Raw genomic sequence first — 19494 nt, 5'->3', positions numbered from 1 at the left:
TCTGATATACCTGTGGCATTAACTCAGAGAGCCACCAAATAATGATAAACATGAATTCGAGATATTGCTTTATTCCCTTTTCACGGGCAATTTGTCTTAGGATCAATTTTAGGGGATAGGAGGTGTGCAGTAATCGCGGGGATGCATCAGATGGATAATAAAATGGAGTATGACTCGCCTCAGATGGACGCCATGTTTTCGCCTCGATGTGAATATGTATTTTATTTGTGATGATCGCTCAATATATTTCACAACGGAATTATTTTGTTTTATTGAATAGAATCAAATGCCAATCTAAAATGATTTATAAGTTTTTATAAGAGAATGCACAAATTCAGAAATTTTTTTAAAGAAACAGCAAATGAATACAAAGTACATCATAAATCTACTAACAAAGTGCCCGTTTTTCTAAGAAAAATTTCATACCTTTTGTCGATAAAGTTTTATAGTACATATTTCAATAGAAAAGTTATGGATATATAAATCAATGTTGTTATAGTTTTTTATGTTATGACATAGAATCACGAAGTGAAGACGCGAGGTTCCCTCCCGGGTATTTGCAATGTCACCAAGTAATTCCTGCGATAATTATTTTCATGTTTATTCATTCGTATACAACACAATTTGTATCCTTCATTAGTTATTCATTCATTTTAACAAAGTTTCCACAGGTAATAATAAATTCGGAATGGAAAATTTTCAACTTTTGATAACAAGCAATATTTATTTTTTTATCTTTTAAAATTGAACTATATTCTAAACACATTCAATAAAATTTCTATATATGCAAATAAGAAAAAAAAATTAGAATTAAAAAAATGTAAATCCATTGAGATGCAAAATACTAATTTATTTCTGACAACTATATTTATCTTTTCGAAATAAATCAATATTATATAAATATTTACATGATTTGTATTGGTTAATGGGTTCCTGTTGTACTTTTGAGAAGTGTAAAAAATGAATAAGACAAGCGGAGAATCTGAAATATAAGACATGCTGTTTTACAACTGGTGTTTGATCTCGGAAAAATCGACTTACGCTTACGAAAGTTTGCAAGGAAAGCTCCAGGAGAGGCCCGGCCATAAAAGTAATTGGCTTGCAAAATCGGGTAATAACTATTCTCAAATCGTTATTCATTTTTTTATCAAATTTCCACCAGTTGCTGGAGAAGGCCGTTTGAGACAGGCTTTGGCTCTGAAATATCCTCCAGAAATTATGTCCTTCCTCAGTAATTTGGTGCCAATATATTTTCTCACCTGGAGGCTGAGTTCATTCCCGTGCCAGCAATAAATGAATATCTGATACGTCATGCAGCACATGTGAGTTATCATGCCGAATGTTTCAACAGGAATGAACACCGTCATCTGCGGAGTTGAATTGAATATTTTATACTTGATGAACAATTTTTTTTATTCTTATTTCAGACCGCTACGATTGGTTTGTGATATAGATCGCCTAATTCTATCCAAATTGCTCTGCAAAATCGACAAATATTTTTTATAGCTTTCTAAAATAATTACCTGGGTAATATGGAATGCAGTTAAACAAATGATAATGCAGTTGACGAGAAGTTGCACAAGGACGACATGTCCAAAAATATTTTTGACTTCTACGATGAAACTTGAGGCAAATGATTGATCAGCTTAGTTATTGTGCACTTTTAATAATAGATAAATAATTAAAATAATTAAACATATAACTCTATTGCGTATTCTAAGAAACTACTAAAATTCTATAAAATTTTTAAGTCACAAAAGTTTCCCATATAGATTCATTGCCAAGAAAAAATGGGAAAAACCTACAATTTTTCATTTAATAACTCACAGCACAATATTTTTCAGCATTTCAGTAAGTTTTTAATACGCTTAAAGTTCTGAAAAGTATAACTTTGTGAATTTATTGAATGTACCCCATAACATCAATACTATGTTGAATGCTGTTATGCAATTTTTGCTTCAACATCGCCTCCTCAATATTTCTCAGTCTTTCAGCCACATCGAGTTCTAGAATATTGTGTTTCACGACCTCCAACTGACAGCAGGCAACATTCAACAATCCTGTGATCAATGTATCCATTGATATGTTGTGAAAGCATCCGAGTGTAATGGCGAAACTCTGATGTGCACAGGTTATTTGAAAAGCTGGTGTGTCCTTGGTGTTATAAGGATACCACGCTTCCATAGGCAATCGCCGAACTTCACCTGAAATAGCGGCAAGGATGGGGGTAAACCCCCAGCAAAATACAGCCATCGTACCTAAGCTCTGATATCTCATATGATGATATATCCCCTGCCAAGCGTACCACGTAAATATTCTCTCGAATTTATCCGTATCTTTTGAAAATTTCTCACTCTCCAGCATACTGAGAATCTTTTGAATTCGTTTTTGATTTCTCAGAATGACAAGTATCTGTTTTACGTGGAATACCACATTAGTCGGATCAACACCCTGGGAAAACTATCTCGACTTTTATATTTTTATAAATTAATAGTGTAACGGCATCATCAAAAAGAAAATTCAACTAATGGGATAGGAGTTTTATTGTGCATACAGTGTAAATACTTTTTTTTAATGAGATTTCTACAATCATTTTATGCCATCACTCAGTGATTAAAAAAATTTATTTTATTTAGCTTAGCGTCGAACAAGTAATTTTTAATAAAATGAACACCAACCTTATAAGCATGAACACTGTTTGTCATCAGTAGAAAAGCACTAGCTACCATGCATTGTACATCACCCCAAATGATGATGAGGTTGATGAATTGAACACTGAGATAGACCCCCAGCATGAAGATAAAAATCAAAGCCGAATAGACCAGATACAGTAATCGAAACTTATCCTTTGGTGGCCACGTACCAAAATACTTGATCATAGTCAAAGATATTTGTATATGAAAATTCGGTGGCACTCGTCGTAGCGAGTTATTCTGTACGAGGTAAGGATCTCCTTGCTCTTTCATCCTTCACCAATGCACCCTTCAAATGTTTTCCAGTGAAAAGCAAAATTATAACAGTGAGTATTATTTTAATAGTTATATGATGACAAGGAGCTCCGATCTAATTACACGGTTGTAACACAGAGAAGGAAGTGGCCCTGGTTGTTACTGCTTGTTAGTTAAACCCCTTGTCCAATTCACATTTCAGGAATTGTCTATTATATAGTATTATTGCACTCTATAATTAATAGCCTTTGTTGTTGTCAATCGATATCCGGAAAATTATGCGAGCAGTTGTATATGCAGCTACATTTCGGTAACGCATGCAGGAGAGAATGAATTATTTTCTCCTTAATCAGCCCTTTTGACAGCGTAAAATAATAAGTAAAAATTCACTTTTCACTTCAATATTGCTATTATTTAAATACGTAAAAAAAAAAACATAAGAATAATTTCTGAAATTGAGTTAATCTAACTGTGAAGGCGAAATTAAAATGCAAACGATAGAAAATTGTATAAACTAAATGTAGCTCCCGTTCGCAGGTATTATATATTGTGATACATAAGATCAGCATTTTCATTATCAGTACTTTCCATTATTGTGCCCGACCTCGTTTAATTTCATTAATGAAATTAACAGTTTCCTCCAAATTTATACAATAAAAAAGCCACCCTATTCTGTCAACAATTAAAATTAAATAGTACTCTCTGCCGATGATTAGTTTATGTGCTTATAGTTGGTGAACTGTGGATTTTCCATCCCTTCCAATCATTGCAAAAATACTTGACAGCGCATTACATTTATAAGCCATCGTGGCGATACAGCGAGCCCAGTTTGTTGTTTATTACCAACGGAGCGATGATACCTAGACCACTAATGTGCTCTCCTTTATTTTACTACCCAAAGTTAACTAATAGTCGATTTTTGAGAGTTCAGCGATGGTTACACATGAAAAATGTTAGCGGATTGATGAAATACTTGGACAATAAATTTATCCAGACGACGTCGAAATTAAATACATCTGTAACATCCCTTTCGTATCGATCTACCGTTGATGAGAATAACGTCTTCAGGAGTCGCTATGAGGATGTGGAAATATTTCCAGATTACGTTCATCGACATGTGTGGAAAAACGTGCACAACTGGTGGGATAAAAATGCCCTTGTAAATACCTTTTTCAAATATATATCTATATACATGTTTTTTTTTTTCATTGGTTTTTCTCTTTCTTTTTTTCGCCCAACATAGTGAAGAAAATTTGTTTCCGGTTAGTTACCGGCATATTTTCATCTTTGTAACTAGCTGTAAAATATTTCTACAAATATCACCTGTAATATTTCTATTCCAGGTATGTGCACAAACTGGGCGAGCATACACATACAAGAACCTGAGAGAATTATCAGGAAGGTTTGCAACATCTCTGCGAAGGAGACAAACACTATCTGGTACAACTCTAGCAGTTATTCTTCCAAACATTCCTGAATATGGTATAGTCATTTTAGGGGCCAGTGAAGCCGGGATTCGGGTATTTTTATTTCAATGCATTTACCTCACACCATAATCATCAATCGAGTGTTTTCACTGATACGTTATCTTCATGCAATTCATTACCTTATCACTAAGTGAATAAATTCACCAGTATAGCATGCAATCGCGTGACCTTTCAGCTAACGCTGGCAAATCCTGCCTACACAGCATTCGAATTAAGCAAACAGCTTGAAAATTCAGATGCCAATACTATTATCACGAACAATGAAAATTATAATACTGTTATGGAAGCGATTAAGATGGGCAATATCTCGATTCAATTGCCATTGATTGTTGTCACTGATGAGGGAGATACACCCTCTGGTACCATCAACTTCCGTGATCTCATTTCTGAGGATGTCGAGGAGTTCGAAAAGACTGCGGAGAAAACCGCTATTGACGTAAAAAATGATACTTTTCTTTTGCCGTATTCGAGCGGAACAGTAGGACTGCCTAAAGGAGTTGAGCTTACTCACAGGTTTCAATGATTCTCTCCTTTCGATCAATTATCGCTCATCAGCGCATTTAACGCTGCAACACCCTTTGTCTTGCCATTCGATCTTTTCATTTCAATTTATTGTTGCATAATATTATCATACTTTTGAATACATAAAATTTCGCGCACTTAAAATAAAATGGATCATTCTGATCATCCCGATATGTCATAGTAAAACATTTTCAGACATCTGGTGACCAATTTGTGCCAACTGGAACACCCAGATTGCAGTTACATAGAGCCGGCATACAATGGATTTCAGGACATTGTACCCGCATTACTTCCTCTGTACCATGTTTATGGTTTAAATGTCTGTTTCTTATGTTGTCTAAGGTAATCATGGCTGTATTCAGTAATTATTCAATTTTTAATTAGATTTTTTGGTAAAAAAATTTCTAAAAAATACTTTCTCGTGAAAAAAACATTTTCCATTTTTCATTTGACTTGTTATAAAAAAAATGCGCTAAGGGATTTTACATTGGGTATTTACAGCTACGGTGCACAAATAATTTGTATGCCGAAATTTACTTCAAACAATCTGCTGAATATACTGGAAAAATACCGAGCGACATTATTATTTGCCGTGCCGCCCGTGATTCAATTATTAGTTAATGACGATAGCTTCAATGCAAACCATCTCAATGCATTGAAAGTTATAGTCTCAGGAGCAGCACCCCTCACTAACGAGTTAATTACCAAATTCCGAAAGAAAATGGGATGGAGTATGGATCTTATACAGGGTTACGGATTGACCGAGGTATCTTCAACCCTATCATCGGGAAAGCATGCGTCCATGAATTCAGTTGGTTTTCTCATTCCTAATACAGAAATGAGAATCATTAATCCAGAGAATAATTATGGAAAAAATCTTGGAGTCGGACAGATCGGGGAAATTCTCGTACGTGGGGAGCAAGTGATGAAGGGCTATTACAAGAATGTTAAGGCTACAAAAGAGTGTATGGATAACAATTGGTTTAAAACTGGAGATCTGGGCTACATAGATGAAATAGGTAGGTAATATTGTCAATTATATAAATATATAATTTTAACTCATGTATTTGATATAATAATATTCCTTAGCCAATTCATGACTATTTCACACTTCCATCCGTTTGTTACTGGAAAGTATTATATAATATGATTCTATTGCCTGAAGATTACGATACGTGGATATCAGGTTCTAGTGATTAAAAAAATCAAACAAAATATAAAAAAAAATGAAATTTCGACTTGAACATAATAACAAAATCCATCTAATTTACCTCAATCAGGGCAATTATTCATCACTGGGCGTATAAAGGAACTGATCAAGGTGCAGGGATTCCAAGTATCTCCCATAGAACTTGAAAATATCCTGCACAGTCACAAATACATTGCGGATGCTGCTGTAGTCGGTGTGTCGCATCCTAAATTCGGACAAGTGCCAAAGGCATTTATTGTGCTGAAAGAAGGTGCTAAAGTCACCGATGAGGAGATCAAAAATTTCGTTGCTAAACGCGTCGCCAAGTACAAACAACTTGCTGAGGTTGTATTCATTGACAAAATAATGAAAAGTGCAGCCGGTAAAGTACTCAGGAAGGAGCTCCAGAAGTTGTAAATGTTAATGAGGAGCAGTGACATTCCCTCAAAAATGAAATGTGCAATCACCCTTCCGGCCGGTCATCCGGTCGATGGGTGTTAGTATTTGTGTCCTACAAGCAAAATCGTTGAGTCCGTGAACACCATCTCTATCAATACTGTTCTTGCTTATTTTACAAATAAATAACTTAAGTTCATAACAGAACACTAAAGAAAATATTATAAAGACTATCAGTTTTTCAAGTAAGCGTAAAAATTTAATTTATTTATCTTCATCAACACCAATAATCAAACACTCATATTACCATAGTTAGTTATAAAAGAAAACGATGAATTAATAATTTATAGTAAATATTGGTTCTATTGTGACAATTATAAAATCATAAATTTTCTTCATCTCGGAAAACAACACAATCGTATTTAACCGGACTCTTCCTCCTCAGAGCCACAATTTTCACTCTCTCGTGCAATTCGTTTTTTTATTCTCATGCATTTGGGGCAACAGTGATTCCGTTTGGACCAACAAACACGATGGTGCACTGCATTGCACTGATGACAGCAAACAGCTGAGGCATCCCACGGAAATATGACCTCATTATTACCGCATATTTCGCACAAATGTCCTCTTGCATGACACAACTCGCAAGATTCAGTTATGTGATTTCGCATTGCGTCGTATGCTGTGCTTATTTCTTCCATGAGAACTCCACTCTGAAGATCGATCAGATCTTTCATTGAGTAATTTGCAGAATTCTCGATCATGTGTGTGCGAAGACCCACGCGCCAGGGGAGACCCTGAAAATCCGCGTCTGGACAAAAGACCAAGTATTTTTTCATCATTTGAAGCTCCTCCCGCATTCTCTGAAAGTTTTTCCATCGTCTTATTTCCAATTTAATAAATAAATTAAGTCATTCATTATTTAACTGAATTTTTAGTGCCTCAATTGTTTAAACTCATGGGTTAATCCATGAAGTGATGAATTGGTTGATTAATTAATTTATAAGTGCACATATTTTATTGATTAATTAATTTATAAGTGCACATATTTTATTAAAAAAAAATAAAACTCGAGAAATTTCTTGGATTTATTATACATTGAGCTCTTGATCAATTCTCATAATGATTGCCGATATTAGGCAACACATTAATCAATCAACAGAATACGCGGGATAGAAATGAATATGTTCCATTATAATACAGTCCATCAATACGCGAGCGATTATGGATGTATTCATTCTATCACTCAATTTAGTATTAGTAATGAATATTAATAATTCCACAAAATTACCTTCAACACCGATAAATCCGGTACAAGAGTAAACAGTTGCGGATTCAATTCCTCCAATGGTAGAACTGGTCGTTCATTCAATAATCCAAGCAATTGAGAGGCAGAACGACTGACTTTCCTTGGTTCCAGATCCCAATTCCTGATGACTCTCGCTGGAACAACGGCGAGGGTGTTCCAGTGACATCTTTGGCAGAAGTACAGCCCTGTGTAGTCACATAGCCTGGGTTCAACGCAGCCCGAGTCTACATGATAATAACAACGAATGAAAGAAAAAAAAGGATATCATTCAATTGAAATTGACTAAGATTTATTATGTCTTCTGTTTTTCAGTAGCATTAGTAATATTTATACCTGTATGCCTGAAAGCACTACCAAAGCATGGCAATGACAGAACTTTTGTGGAAGCTTGGAATAAAATAGTTAATTAATTACGTATGTTAGGGAGAAATTGCAGGTAAAATTTTATCATTGAAAATTCCATTCTCATCCCCAAATGAGAAACCATGTGTTCAGAAGATGAACAAAAAAAAAAAATAATAATTTTTTAGGGAAAAAATCGTAAACCTACTGAATGTTATTTTCATGTGACACTCTGCACATCTGTACAATTGAGCGGAGAGTCCCTTTTCAGGACAAATTTCTTTGGTGAAGATGTATCCTCCAGCCTCACTTGCTACGACATTGGCACAGACTCGGCGAACATCTGTTATGCACTTCCAATGGCAGCAGTACCCGCAGTCTGAATTTACAGGAAACCCATGAATCACAAATCCTCCATTCCTTTTTAATGAATATAATTTGTTGTAATGATCAATAATTACCATTACACATGTACCACGACTGGAGCATTGTCCAGATAGCTGCACTGCAGTGATCGCAGTACATGGGGCCAGAGCTAGATATCTGATACTTCTGTGGTACTAAGTGATGTCCGAGTATAACCTGAGTTTCCAGGGAATTGATGTCAGACATCTCTCGCAGCTCTTGAGCCCGCAACCTTAGTTCAATCAATCTTCTTACTAACCATTTTCTCTCTTCTGTGCACTGGTCACTTTCGAGAACCATCTGCTTACACTTCTTCACCATTTCGGTTAGCTCTTCTAAGGTAGTTGTCTGGACAAACAATTTAAGAAGAGAAATTGAAACAAATATTATAGGAAATAAAATTCAATGGAAAAAAGTTTTCACATAAAAAAAATTGGAAAATTCAATAGTTGGCTACTAAAACAAGATAAGTCACTCTTTACTGTTGTCCAGAATTTAATGGATATTTTTAAATCAAGGGAAAATAGGATAATATTTTTGGTGGAGCGAATCGAGTACTATAAAAAATGTTATTACAAAAGTTTCGCCAGTCCCCGTAGATTCAAATATATTGCTCACAAAATCCATTGAGCGATAAGTCAACTTATCTTGTTTTATATGTAAATAAATACATGACCTATCACATCAATGACTGAGTGTGTTGATACCTTCGACAAGGACAATACAGCCTCAACAGATTTCAAACTGTAAGGAACAACAACTCGACTTTTCAAAATGTCATCTCCATCACCAGGTGTATAATCAAATGAAGATGATGGTGTTGAAACAGTTCCAGAACTGTTGGATCTCGTTCTCTCGGTACAATTCAACTCCGAGGTGGGAACACTTGTGAGGGCTGTAATTCCCGCCATGTTTCACATTTTCCAATACTTTTCACCCATATTGAAACACATTTCACAACTTATTATTCAAATCAAGGCCCTGACTAACCTCAAATACCTGTTATACTATGTAGACAAACTGTAATGACATGTCACATATCACTAACACTTTTTGTTGAGAGGGAGCATAAATAAATGAATCATTACTTATAATTTAATCTATGGCAATACATCTAGCATTGACGGTCAGCTGATCACCTTGAAGTTTCTCCTTTACGCCGTTTCAGTTTTGGGCGCTGTGCCTTACAACATTTTCGGAATTAACGATATAAACCAATGTCTTATGGAAATAATAAAAAAGTAATAAATATAATTTGTGTGATGTTTTTTCTTCCACCTGTTATTGCAGTGTTTTGAGTTTGAATTTTATGAAATTGGAGTATCTTCGAGGGTAATTGAGGTATGTTTCCTACTGTTGGAGGGAATCTAACCTCTTCTTTGTCTTCAAAATAAAAACATCTTTCATATTGAGGTGATTGAAAGTTCAATTTAAAAAAAAGGAGCTCAATATAAATTCTATTGTAATGACATGAAACATTTAATGAGCGTTTTTTTCATTTTTATTAAGCATTTTATAATTACACACTTTCCCTTAGTTTCTCAATAATGTTACTCCCCTACTGATGATTAATAGAAAATTTTCTCTAGATTAAGTCAATACATTTTGCTCATTCTGTACAACTGATTTCATGGAGATATTTTTAATTTAACATCCTCATTGTTTATTTCAGATACTCCCATCATGAGAAAAAGTATAACTTTCGGTAAAATCGGATCGTCCCTCTCGACATCCGAGTTCAACATACCTACTAAATCTACATTGTCACCGCCCTCAGGTTTCGGAACATTCGGTAAAAAAGCTGCAGAGAAAACCCCCACTGAGATCCGCGAACTCTGCTCCGAGGACGACGAAGAATCTGAAAATCTGCGTAAAATAATGGGGATGACGAGCTTTGGCAAGAAAGCAAAGTCTTTCGACGTCCAGGAGATGATGGAGAACATAAAAAAAACAATACGTTCCTCCGAGGCTTCGAAATTCAGCGACTCTTCACCAAAACATCGGGAAACGTCAAATCCGTCTCAAGAGGAGTCTCCAAGAGAAGACAATGACATGATCGGTCCATTACCACCGCCTCCCGTCAATTTCTCAGAGGTTGAAAAATCCCCCAATTCAAAAGAGAAAAATCGTAGCTACGACACCTCGGAGGACTCGGATGACTCCGACTCGGATGACCTATCCTTAGTCGATAAAATCCCTTGCAGCCACGAGGTATTAATGAGCCACGGTATAAAAGCGATAACAGCTGTGGCAGTAGATCCCGCTGGTGCCCGTCTCGCTTCAGGATCAATCGACTACGACGTAAGCTTTTGGGATTTTGCGGGCATGGATTCCTCCCTGCGTAGCTTTCGCACCCTCCAGCCCTGTGAAAATCACCCGATTAAGTGCCTCCAGTATTCGACAACTGGCGATGTAATTCTCGTGATATCAGGCTCAGCACAAGCCAAAGTCCTCGATCGCGACGGTTTCGAAAAATGCGAGACGGTAAAGGGCGACCAGTACATAACCGATATGGCGAAGACGAAAGGCCACACCGCTGGCCTGAATTCCGGTGCCTGGCATCCATTCGTCAAGGAGGAATATATGACCTGCTCGCAAGATAGCACCTGCAGGCTCTGGACTTTGTTCAGACCAAAAAAGCATAAAGAGTTGATCAAGTGTCGAGCGCAGAATGGAGTCAAGACAATCCCTACAACGTGCGGTTACAGTCGAGAGGGTACAGTGGTTGCCTGTGGATGCATCGATGGAAGTATTCAGATGTGGGATCATCGAAAAAACTTTGTCAATCCCTCGTTGATCTTGCGACAGGCACATCAGAGTGGACTCGGTATCTCAAGCCTCTGTTTTTCTTACATTGGGGATTTATTGGCGACAAGAGCTTGCGATGATACTCTCAAGCTATGGGATCTGAGGAAGTTTAAAGAACCAGTGTATTCAGTGGGGGATTTATTTTCTAGATATGATACTACAGACTGCATGTTCAGCCCCGACGACTCGATAATCATCACCGGAGAATCGTTGAAAAAGAATCAGACACACGGACGAGTGCTCTTCTTCGATAAGAATACTTTTCAACTAGTGAGTGAGATTAAGGTGACAAATTCACATGTTATTAAGACACTCTGGCATCCAAAGCTCAATCAAATTTTCGTGGGTTGTGGAAATGGGATTGTTAAGGCTTATTATGACTCCAAGAGAAGTCTTCGGGGTGCAAAGTTATGTGTAGTTAAGGCACACCACAAGCAGAATCACATTGAGATGATGTCGACGCAACAGATCATCACGCCGCATGCGCTGCCTCTCTTCAGACAGGACAGACCCAAGTCCGTAAGGAAGCAAATGGAGAAGGATCGACTGGATCCTGTCAAGTCAAGGAGACCCGATCTTCCGATTACTTCGGGCCAAGGGGGAAGGGTGGTATCCTCGGGGGGAACATTGAGTTCTTATGTCATCAGGAATCTCGGGTTAAGCAAGAGGATTGAGGATGATCAGGACCCCAGAGAAGCTATTCTCAAATTTGCCAAGGAGGCCGAGGAGAATCCTTACTGGATTGCTCCCGCTTACAAGAAGACTCAGCCAACGACGATTTTTCAGAGTGATGAGGGGGATAATGGGCCTTCCACTAAAAAACCAAAATTATGAAGAAATGGTGTTATTTTGGGTAAATTAATAAAGATTAGAGCTGCTGCGGTGAAATGAAATTTTTTACATATTAAATCTAGATTTCAACATCTTTGTATTATTAGAAATCAATTATAATTAAGGCTCATATTCGGTATTATTACGTGCAGGGATAGGCGAAAGTTTTGTTTAATCAAAAATATCGATTTTTCCACTCTAAAATTTATATTTTTTCGCTAAGCAATGATAAAAGAATTTCACACACACACACACGCATTTGGTCGTCGAAGCACATTAAAAATAGACCTGAAACTACTGTCATTGGTTGTTTGTTTTAATATGTCCTTGAAACTGGATAAGAATCACCAGATAGGTTGCAGTCATGTTGATAATCTGATGAAGATAAATTTTTAATTCTACTTTCGATGTTAAGCATTATATGAGAGCTTACCGAGTGGAGGAGAGTACAATCCAACGAAAATATACCGCAGCATGTGAACTTTAATCGCTGGTGGAGCAATTTCAACAAGAATATCTTTAACTGAAAGTACTATTTTAATCAACTATTTAATCAGAGGGAGTAATAATTAGGTCTGTTTACCGTAGATTTTAATCGTCGGTTCTGAAGGGATGCTTCGAGGGCATTCTGAACAACTATCGTTGTAAATTTCATCTGCAAATAGATATCAACAATTGCTTTAAAATCAAATGCATGTGCCCGAAAACATTGTGGACTGGTAAGGTGGAAAAAAATTACTTTAAGCAGAAAGAATTAAATATCATGAAATACGATTACAAACCTCTTGACTAACTCTTTTCACACTTGTCGTCAGAATAATAATGGGAAATATCTGCATAGCGAGATAGGCAACCCTGTTCATGATCCTCAATATTGGAATAATCCTACTATGTAACAAAAACGGAGCAATCAAATAGTAGGACATCACTAGTATAGCTACAGATGAGACTGTGATAACTGACAAAACGGGAAATGAGTAGAAATCCACGATATCGCAAGACATGTGGTACAAAATTTGATGAAAATTGACAATATCATGTAGATTCTGCACTCCAGATCTGTTTGAGTCAATCAACTGGTAGTTATTCTTTGCAAGACTCATAATTCTCCAATTGATCAGCCGAAATTTCGTCTCAATCCACATCAGCACAAATGAATACTGCATTAGTAGCCAATTGAATATAGCATTTGGTACGATCGTTAGCATATAAGTTGATTTAACGAATGATTCGAAAAGACAGTAATCGAGACTAATCACACTGATAATGATGAAAGTATTCATACTGATGATAACACCTACTTTGAAACACCCAAATTTCGGAGGGCAAATGTGTTTCAGTGTTCTGAGCATCTTGTCAACCGTGAAAATTTGATTAGCAATTTTGGCGGCTGTTTGCTGCCTCAGGCAAGCGAAAGACCAGATAACAATTAAAACTGTAATCTCGATTGTGGCTCTGGCCACGCCAATCATCATTGATAGCCCTGTATTGTAGTCATATAAAGTCTTGTATAACACCTGAATTACTGGGAAACTTAAAATCGATGTGACGATTATTAAAATTAAGTTGTACACTATCCCGAAAAATGAAAATGAAAATTGTTTCGGATTATCAGGAGAAAAGTCTATGGAAAAAGGCAGTAGTCCAAGAATTTTGAAAAATAGCAGGATTAATATCGCAGTGAGCCGCTTCGAGACATGCTTACAAGGCCAGATATTTATCATTGTTTATTATTTATTAATTACGTAGGATGAGATATTTCACGGGCGTGTTTTACCCATTGCAATGGACCGGTGGAACTAGACAAGGTGAAAAGTCGGTAGAAAAGAATGAATATAACAGTTGGAGAACGGGAACGATCAATAGACGATCTGAATCTAAGGTCTGACGGGCCTAATAGGCAGTTTTCATATGCGACATTTATAATTCATTGCTTTCAGTTTTTTAATCTCTGAGATTATCGATTTGATTGCAGATTATTTCACTGGGAATTTTATTATTCATACGCAAGTGGTGATAGAATAGGTAGAATTTTTTTTTCATTGAAGTATTTGAATAAAATGTAAATGTGAAATTTCTATTGCTCGAGTTGAAAAATTAGTAAATAGTATGGGAAGAAACCTGCGAAGGATGTGATTGATCATATGTCGATGGAGATCTGAGCTTTCAGCAGGTGACTTGAAAAAAATTCTTCTTCCAGGCCCTATATCAGGAAAAATTCTATTCAATAGGCCACACCGTGGGAAACACCATGCCCTCCTACGTGCCCACCATACTCCTCTATGGCTCGGATATCAATTCTGTACGTAGGAATTGATGATTTGTGTGAAATTTACAATGTTTTCAGACAATTTTTAATGCATGAAAAATTTCTCCTAAATGTGAAATAAATTAAACTGATGTGAGTGTGGAAATTGTATATTTTGGCAGACTGATACACATTTCATATTGCCCTATTAGTTTTAGCTTGTTGAGCGGGTACAATTGTTGTGAGTAGTTTTATCGTAATTAATTTACAAACTAGCAGGTATAAATTTCATCATGCAAGGTTGATTAATTAAAGAGCTATTTTTTCGTATTTCATATTACTCGATTCCTGAGGTTTTTTGGAACTGCACGAGAATTATTAAATAAGTTACAGCTATACTAAATATCTGGAAATAGAAAAGAAAATTAATATTCGCATTAAAATATCATTATTGAGAAATTTATTGTTTTTCAAATACTGCATTATAAAGTAGTAATTAGTAATGAATAAAAAAGTTGCATTGATCTCATCATCATGCATTAGCAGTCAAGATAATATGGAAATCTTAATAAAGAAAATAATTTATTTCTATCCATTTCTACATGTTGAATCATTACATGTGGTCTTACCGAATGTACCAGGGTACAATCCAAAGGAAATATACCATGAGCCGTAAATTCCACATTTTTGTGCAACAGCTCCCGGGAAAATTTCTTCAACTGTTAAAATTATATCCTCTACTGAGTATTTATTAATTCTAATTGACCAACTTTATAATTAAGTTCACCTCTGATTTCACCTCTCGACTAGGAGCCGACCGAGCCAAGAGTTTATGAACAGCATCAGCAGTCATATTCATCTGTACAAATAGGAAAAGATTTTGTTGAATTTACTATTAGTTGTTGATTGATTCTACGGAAATAGTCCATTGAGAATCAATAGTATTAAATGTTTTTATATGAGTTATTATTCTCTTTAGATTCTTAAAATTTTCCAACTAGAGTATTGTGTAGTCCTATTCGTCGATATTACGTCAAATTGAAATAAAATAATTAATTTTAAAGAATATTGATGTATTTTAATTTACTTGAAAATCGCTTGTCCTACGATAGGTCAAAAACAGAACTTTAAAATATTGTATCTATAGAGAAAAAGAAGACCAGGATAAAGGGATATATAATATATTATCAAGTGATTGTAAATTACTACATTACTAATCATAAGAAGTAAATAAATAGAGAGACAAACCTCGTGTGACAGTCTATTAACGGAAAACGCCATCATGGCAATCGGCGAGAGTTGCATGGCAAGCATGAGAACAGAGTTGGCTGTATTCAGGAGAATTTTATACTCCCACGATACCGTAATAAGCGGTATTATAAGATAATAGGCACTATAAATGATTGTTCCGCAGAAGAATGTTACTCCAAAGAGTAAAGGAATTGCATAGAAATTGGCAATATCGTTGGTTACTTCATAATAGTTAGCATGAAGCCGTTTGATAGCCAGTAGGGTTCCAATAATGGACCTACTGAGAGGAATCCTTGCTGCAAATGCCTCATAATAAACTGACTCAATACTCTCGGTGAATGGGTTCAGTTGAACAATCATCCGATTGATATTTTCAAATCTACGGGTCAATTGACATAACACCATTGTGTACTGAATCAACAGCCAGTTGACGATGATACTGGGGATGGTCATCGACACCCAAAATAGGACGTTCATTGCAAAATACTCTGAGATGAGGAAATCCGTGATGATTACTCCTATCCAGATAACAGTGTTTAAAACCAACAATATTATTGAGTGCGAATTAGAGGTTTTCATCTGATATATGTGATCGTAATTGATCATCTCATTGTCGTAATTGATGAATTTGTTGGCGATGTCCGCCATAAGTTTCAGCCTGATACACATTATCAACCAGATAATGAATAACACAATTGTTCCAAGTATTGCTTTTGTCAGTTTGAGTCTTGTAGTGAGCACACTGTCATTTATGTATTGCGCCTCAAATGTATAGGGAATGGAAAAAAAGTCCAGAATAAAGATCAAGATTATCAGAAAAATATTGTAGACATAACCGATCCACGGGGCTCTAGCCTCGAAATTTCCATTCTCGATTTTCACAGCGATCGGCAGTAGTCCGAGAATTTTGAAGAAATTTAGCCCGGTTTTCGTGAGCAATCTTGCGCTCGAATTTTCGATCACTGCACTCGGTTCTGGCATGATCGTTTCAATACATATTTTAGCAATGAAATTGAAGTTGATTCTAATGCGGAGTACAGGACAGATGTAATCAGTTGGAAAATGCAAGCTGCAATTTAGAGATTGTGCATGCAGATAGAGGAGTTTCAGATTTTCATCGAAATAAAAATAACAGGTGAATTATTTATTCAGTCGACACTAAGAGTGATTAATGCAATTGTTTACAGATTCAACTGGTGATATTTTGCCAATTATGGAGCAGAGATGGACAAGACTATGATTTCCATTATTAATATTTTTGTTACATATATTAATGATGTATGAAATTAATTGAATGATAGTTATTTTATCTAACTAGATGTATTTTAGAAATATTCAAGAGTCTATTTTGAACGAGATAAATAATCCTATGAACTGAATAAACTGGAATAGCCCATGATTTTCTAAATACTCCTTTATGGACCACCTCCTTCTGAGCAATGAAGAAAAATCATTATTAAGGGTTCTTTGAATTTGCGCAATTTTTTCTATCACATGTTCTACTGATCACATTATTCAGGCTGCTGTCATTGTTGCTGCTATCATTTTGCGATCTCCCGTCATGGGTATCGAACTGAATGAGAATCACCAGGTAGGTTGCAATCATACTAGTGATCTGAAGAGTAAAATTAAAAAATTTCACATGTAAAAACACATTCAATTAGTCATTCGCCGAATAGATTTAAAAAACCGATCAATTTTCTCGTTTTTTAACGAAGTATATTGCATTGTAGTTATTTTATTTTTGTATACAACTTACTCCATTTCGATACGTTCTTCAAATCTTTTCGGCTCCAATTTCTCAAGTTTGTTATTGCTTTTTAGCTCAACTTGTAACAGCCGAACACGTTTTATAATGTCAAATAGATGAAATGAATAGAATGAGTACATGAAGAATTAATCGTTTAGTCTATTAAATTCCTTAAAACTCTCCATGAATTTTCCGAATGTCCAACATTAAATGTTTAATTTGATAGAAAGCTAGCTATACCGAATGCAGAAGCGTGCAGTCCAGAGAAAATATTCCGCAGCAGGAGAATTCTAATCGCTGGTGAAGTAATTTCATGGAAAACAACTTCAACTAAAAGAATAAGTTCAATAAATTATTTGATTTCAGTAAAAAAAATCGCAATGTACCTCTGACTTTAGTCGTCGATCTAGAATCGATTGTTCAAGCAGATTGTGAACGGCGGCTGCTGTCAGGTTCATCTGGGAATGAATAGCCCGTATAAACGTTTTTTAAAAAATAATTTTACATCAAACAGTTAAACAAATTAAGGAATTGTTATTTTTATATTGTGCCTCCTGAGTTGTGTTTAATGCCACTGTCTTGAAAACTTGAGATTAATTGTATTTTTAATATCTGATTCTTGTGCAGCTACAAACCTCACGGCTGACACTTGTAACGCCAGTCGTAAGAATAACAAGGGGAAATCCATGGATACCGAGATAGGCAAGAGAATTGATCATCCGCATAATGGAGATCTCCCTGGTTTGTGCCAAAAACGGCACAACCATGTAGTAAGAGGTGGTGAGCAGAGCACCACAGAGGACCCCGATAACCAGCAAAGTCGGAAAGGAATAGAAATCTGTTATATCGCAGCCTATGTCATAGAGTATCCCCTGCAAGGTCATCATGTGGTGTAGATCTTCCATGATTTCAGATCTGTTCGCCTCAATCAAACTAATGTTTTTGCTAGAGAGGCTGGTGATTCCCTGATTGATCGCCCGGAATTTTATCTCCATCGAGATAACGACGAGTGAGTATTGAATCATGAACCAGTTCAATATTATATTCGGAACAATTGTTAGCATGAAAGCCGATTTCACGAATGTCCCAAAGAGCCAGACGTCGAGCCAGGTGACAATGACCGATACCAAGACGTTGAGCCAGATAATGACGCCCATTTTAAAAGTTCCAAGATCTGGTAGATCAATGTATTCGAATTTCATGATCATCTTGTCAACGGTGCAAATCCGATGGGCAATTTCGGCGGCCTTCTTTTGGCGTAGACAGACGAATATCCAGATGACGAGAGTAACTGTCGTCAAGGCTATGGCACGGCTCAGACCAATCGACATTGACAGGCTCGCAGCGTATTTGAACTTATCTTTGTCGAAGAACACAGCAACTCCTGGGAAACTTAACACCAAGGTCACAACTATCCAAAATCCATTGTACATAATGTCGATGCTGGAATATGTGATTTCTTTCGACTGATCACTTGAGATTTTTATTGAAAACGGTAGCAGTCCTGTGATTTTCAAGAATAGATATAGTAATGTAGCTGTTAAAAGGCCAAAGGCAGATTTATGGCTTCGATTGCTCATCATTTTTTGATATAGTTAACAATTTATGTTTATGTGAGTTGAAACTGAAATCAGATGAGTCTCCACAATACAATAGGTAGAAAATTTTCAGTGAGATTTGATTTTTTTTTTTTGAAAAATCACGAAATGTTTAAGATTTCTTCTTCTTCCATACATTGTGCGAATTGCTTCGCGTTGTTTTTTACTGAATATTTTTCTTCATGCAGTGTAAAACGGAGCACGCGAATAGCGTGACTGATCCGCAGTTGATGGAAAACCTAGATTTATCCAGGTGGTAAATGCAATTTCAATGTCCAACTTTTATATTCATTGTTTACAATCGCTGCACTATCTCCAACAGCATCTCCTAGATGGTACTTCAGTTAAAATTCCATTTGTCATTTATCACACACAATTACTTGAATATCAGTAATTAATTAATGAAGGAT

General features: G+C 36.1%; 5 protein-coding genes across 12 annotated transcripts; 2 read left to right on the top strand and 3 right to left on the bottom strand.

The window, feature by feature from the left end:
• Window positions 1–287: 287 nt before the first annotated feature.
• Window positions 288–3259, bottom strand: LOC135162447 (odorant receptor Or1-like). Of its 5 annotated transcripts, none has more exons than XM_064120919.1 (7): window positions 2679–3259; window positions 2259–2412; window positions 1913–2204; window positions 1524–1623; window positions 1260–1367; window positions 1048–1197; window positions 288–579 (listed from the first exon to the last, which is right to left on the bottom strand). In XM_064120919.1, exons 1-7 carry the CDS (start codon window positions 2964–2966, stop codon window positions 421–423), a joined length of 1251 nt encoding a protein of 416 aa, XP_063976989.1. In that variant the 5' UTR covers window positions 2967–3259; the 3' UTR covers window positions 288–420. The 5 variants fall into 5 exon arrangements, 4 of the variants coding, with proteins under 4 accessions (XP_063976989.1, XP_063976988.1, XP_063976990.1 ...); XM_064120920.1 differs by adding an exon at window positions 909–982 and having other exon boundaries at window positions 441–579; window positions 1042–1197; window positions 1913–2412; XM_064120921.1 differs by adding an exon at window positions 909–982 and having other exon boundaries at window positions 441–579; window positions 1913–2412.
• A 170-nt stretch (window positions 3260–3429) lies between these two features.
• On the top strand, window positions 3430–6761 carry LOC135162441 (uncharacterized). Its single transcript, XM_064120908.1, has 6 exons — window positions 3430–4107; window positions 4292–4468; window positions 4611–4948; window positions 5153–5299; window positions 5459–5976; window positions 6238–6761. Exons 1-6 carry the CDS (start codon window positions 3802–3804, stop codon window positions 6561–6563), a joined length of 1812 nt encoding a protein of 603 aa, XP_063976978.1. The 5' UTR covers window positions 3430–3801; the 3' UTR covers window positions 6564–6761.
• An 18-nt stretch (window positions 6762–6779) lies between these two features.
• Window positions 6780–9665, bottom strand: LOC135162446 (differentially expressed in FDCP 8 homolog). Of its 3 annotated transcripts, none has more exons than XM_064120914.1 (6): window positions 9306–9665; window positions 8655–8946; window positions 8402–8572; window positions 8185–8238; window positions 7834–8075; window positions 6780–7405 (listed from the first exon to the last, which is right to left on the bottom strand). In XM_064120914.1, exons 1-6 carry the CDS (start codon window positions 9507–9509, stop codon window positions 6965–6967), a joined length of 1404 nt encoding a protein of 467 aa, XP_063976984.1. In that variant the 5' UTR covers window positions 9510–9665; the 3' UTR covers window positions 6780–6964. The 3 variants fall into 3 exon arrangements, with proteins under 3 accessions (XP_063976984.1, XP_063976987.1, XP_063976986.1); XM_064120917.1 differs by lacking the exon at window positions 9306–9665 and adding an exon at window positions 9175–9240; XM_064120916.1 differs by lacking the exon at window positions 8185–8238 and having other exon boundaries at window positions 9306–9664.
• A 105-nt stretch (window positions 9666–9770) lies between these two features.
• On the top strand, window positions 9771–14315 carry LOC135162440 (gastrulation defective protein 1 homolog). Of its 2 annotated transcripts, none has more exons than XM_064120906.1 (2): window positions 9771–10011; window positions 10271–14315. In XM_064120906.1, exon 2 carries the CDS (start codon window positions 10282–10284, stop codon window positions 12238–12240), a length of 1959 nt encoding a protein of 652 aa, XP_063976976.1. In that variant the 5' UTR covers window positions 9771–10011; window positions 10271–10281; the 3' UTR covers window positions 12241–14315. The 2 variants fall into 2 exon arrangements, with proteins under 2 accessions (XP_063976976.1, XP_063976975.1); XM_064120905.1 differs by having other exon boundaries at window positions 9772–9939.
• A 240-nt stretch (window positions 14316–14555) lies between these two features.
• LOC135162643 (uncharacterized) lies at window positions 14556–19460 on the bottom strand. Its single transcript, XM_064121294.1, has 8 exons — window positions 18122–19460; window positions 17873–17944; window positions 17727–17816; window positions 17208–17351; window positions 15734–16858; window positions 15273–15344; window positions 15115–15204; window positions 14556–14891 (listed from the first exon to the last, which is right to left on the bottom strand). The coding sequence occupies exons 1-8, from the start codon at window positions 19067–19069 to the stop codon at window positions 14823–14825; spliced, it is 2610 nt and encodes an 869-aa protein (XP_063977364.1). The 5' UTR covers window positions 19070–19460; the 3' UTR covers window positions 14556–14822.
• Between the last annotated feature and the right edge of the window lie 34 nt (window positions 19461–19494).

The sequence above is a fragment of the Diachasmimorpha longicaudata genome, chromosome 5 (assembly GCF_034640455.1).
Source record: "Diachasmimorpha longicaudata isolate KC_UGA_2023 chromosome 5, iyDiaLong2, whole genome shotgun sequence".
NCBI lineage: Eukaryota > Metazoa > Arthropoda > Insecta > Hymenoptera > Braconidae > Diachasmimorpha > Diachasmimorpha longicaudata.
The sequence above is the reverse complement of the archived record's forward strand: the minus strand, read 5'-3'. Positions and strand labels throughout refer to the sequence as shown.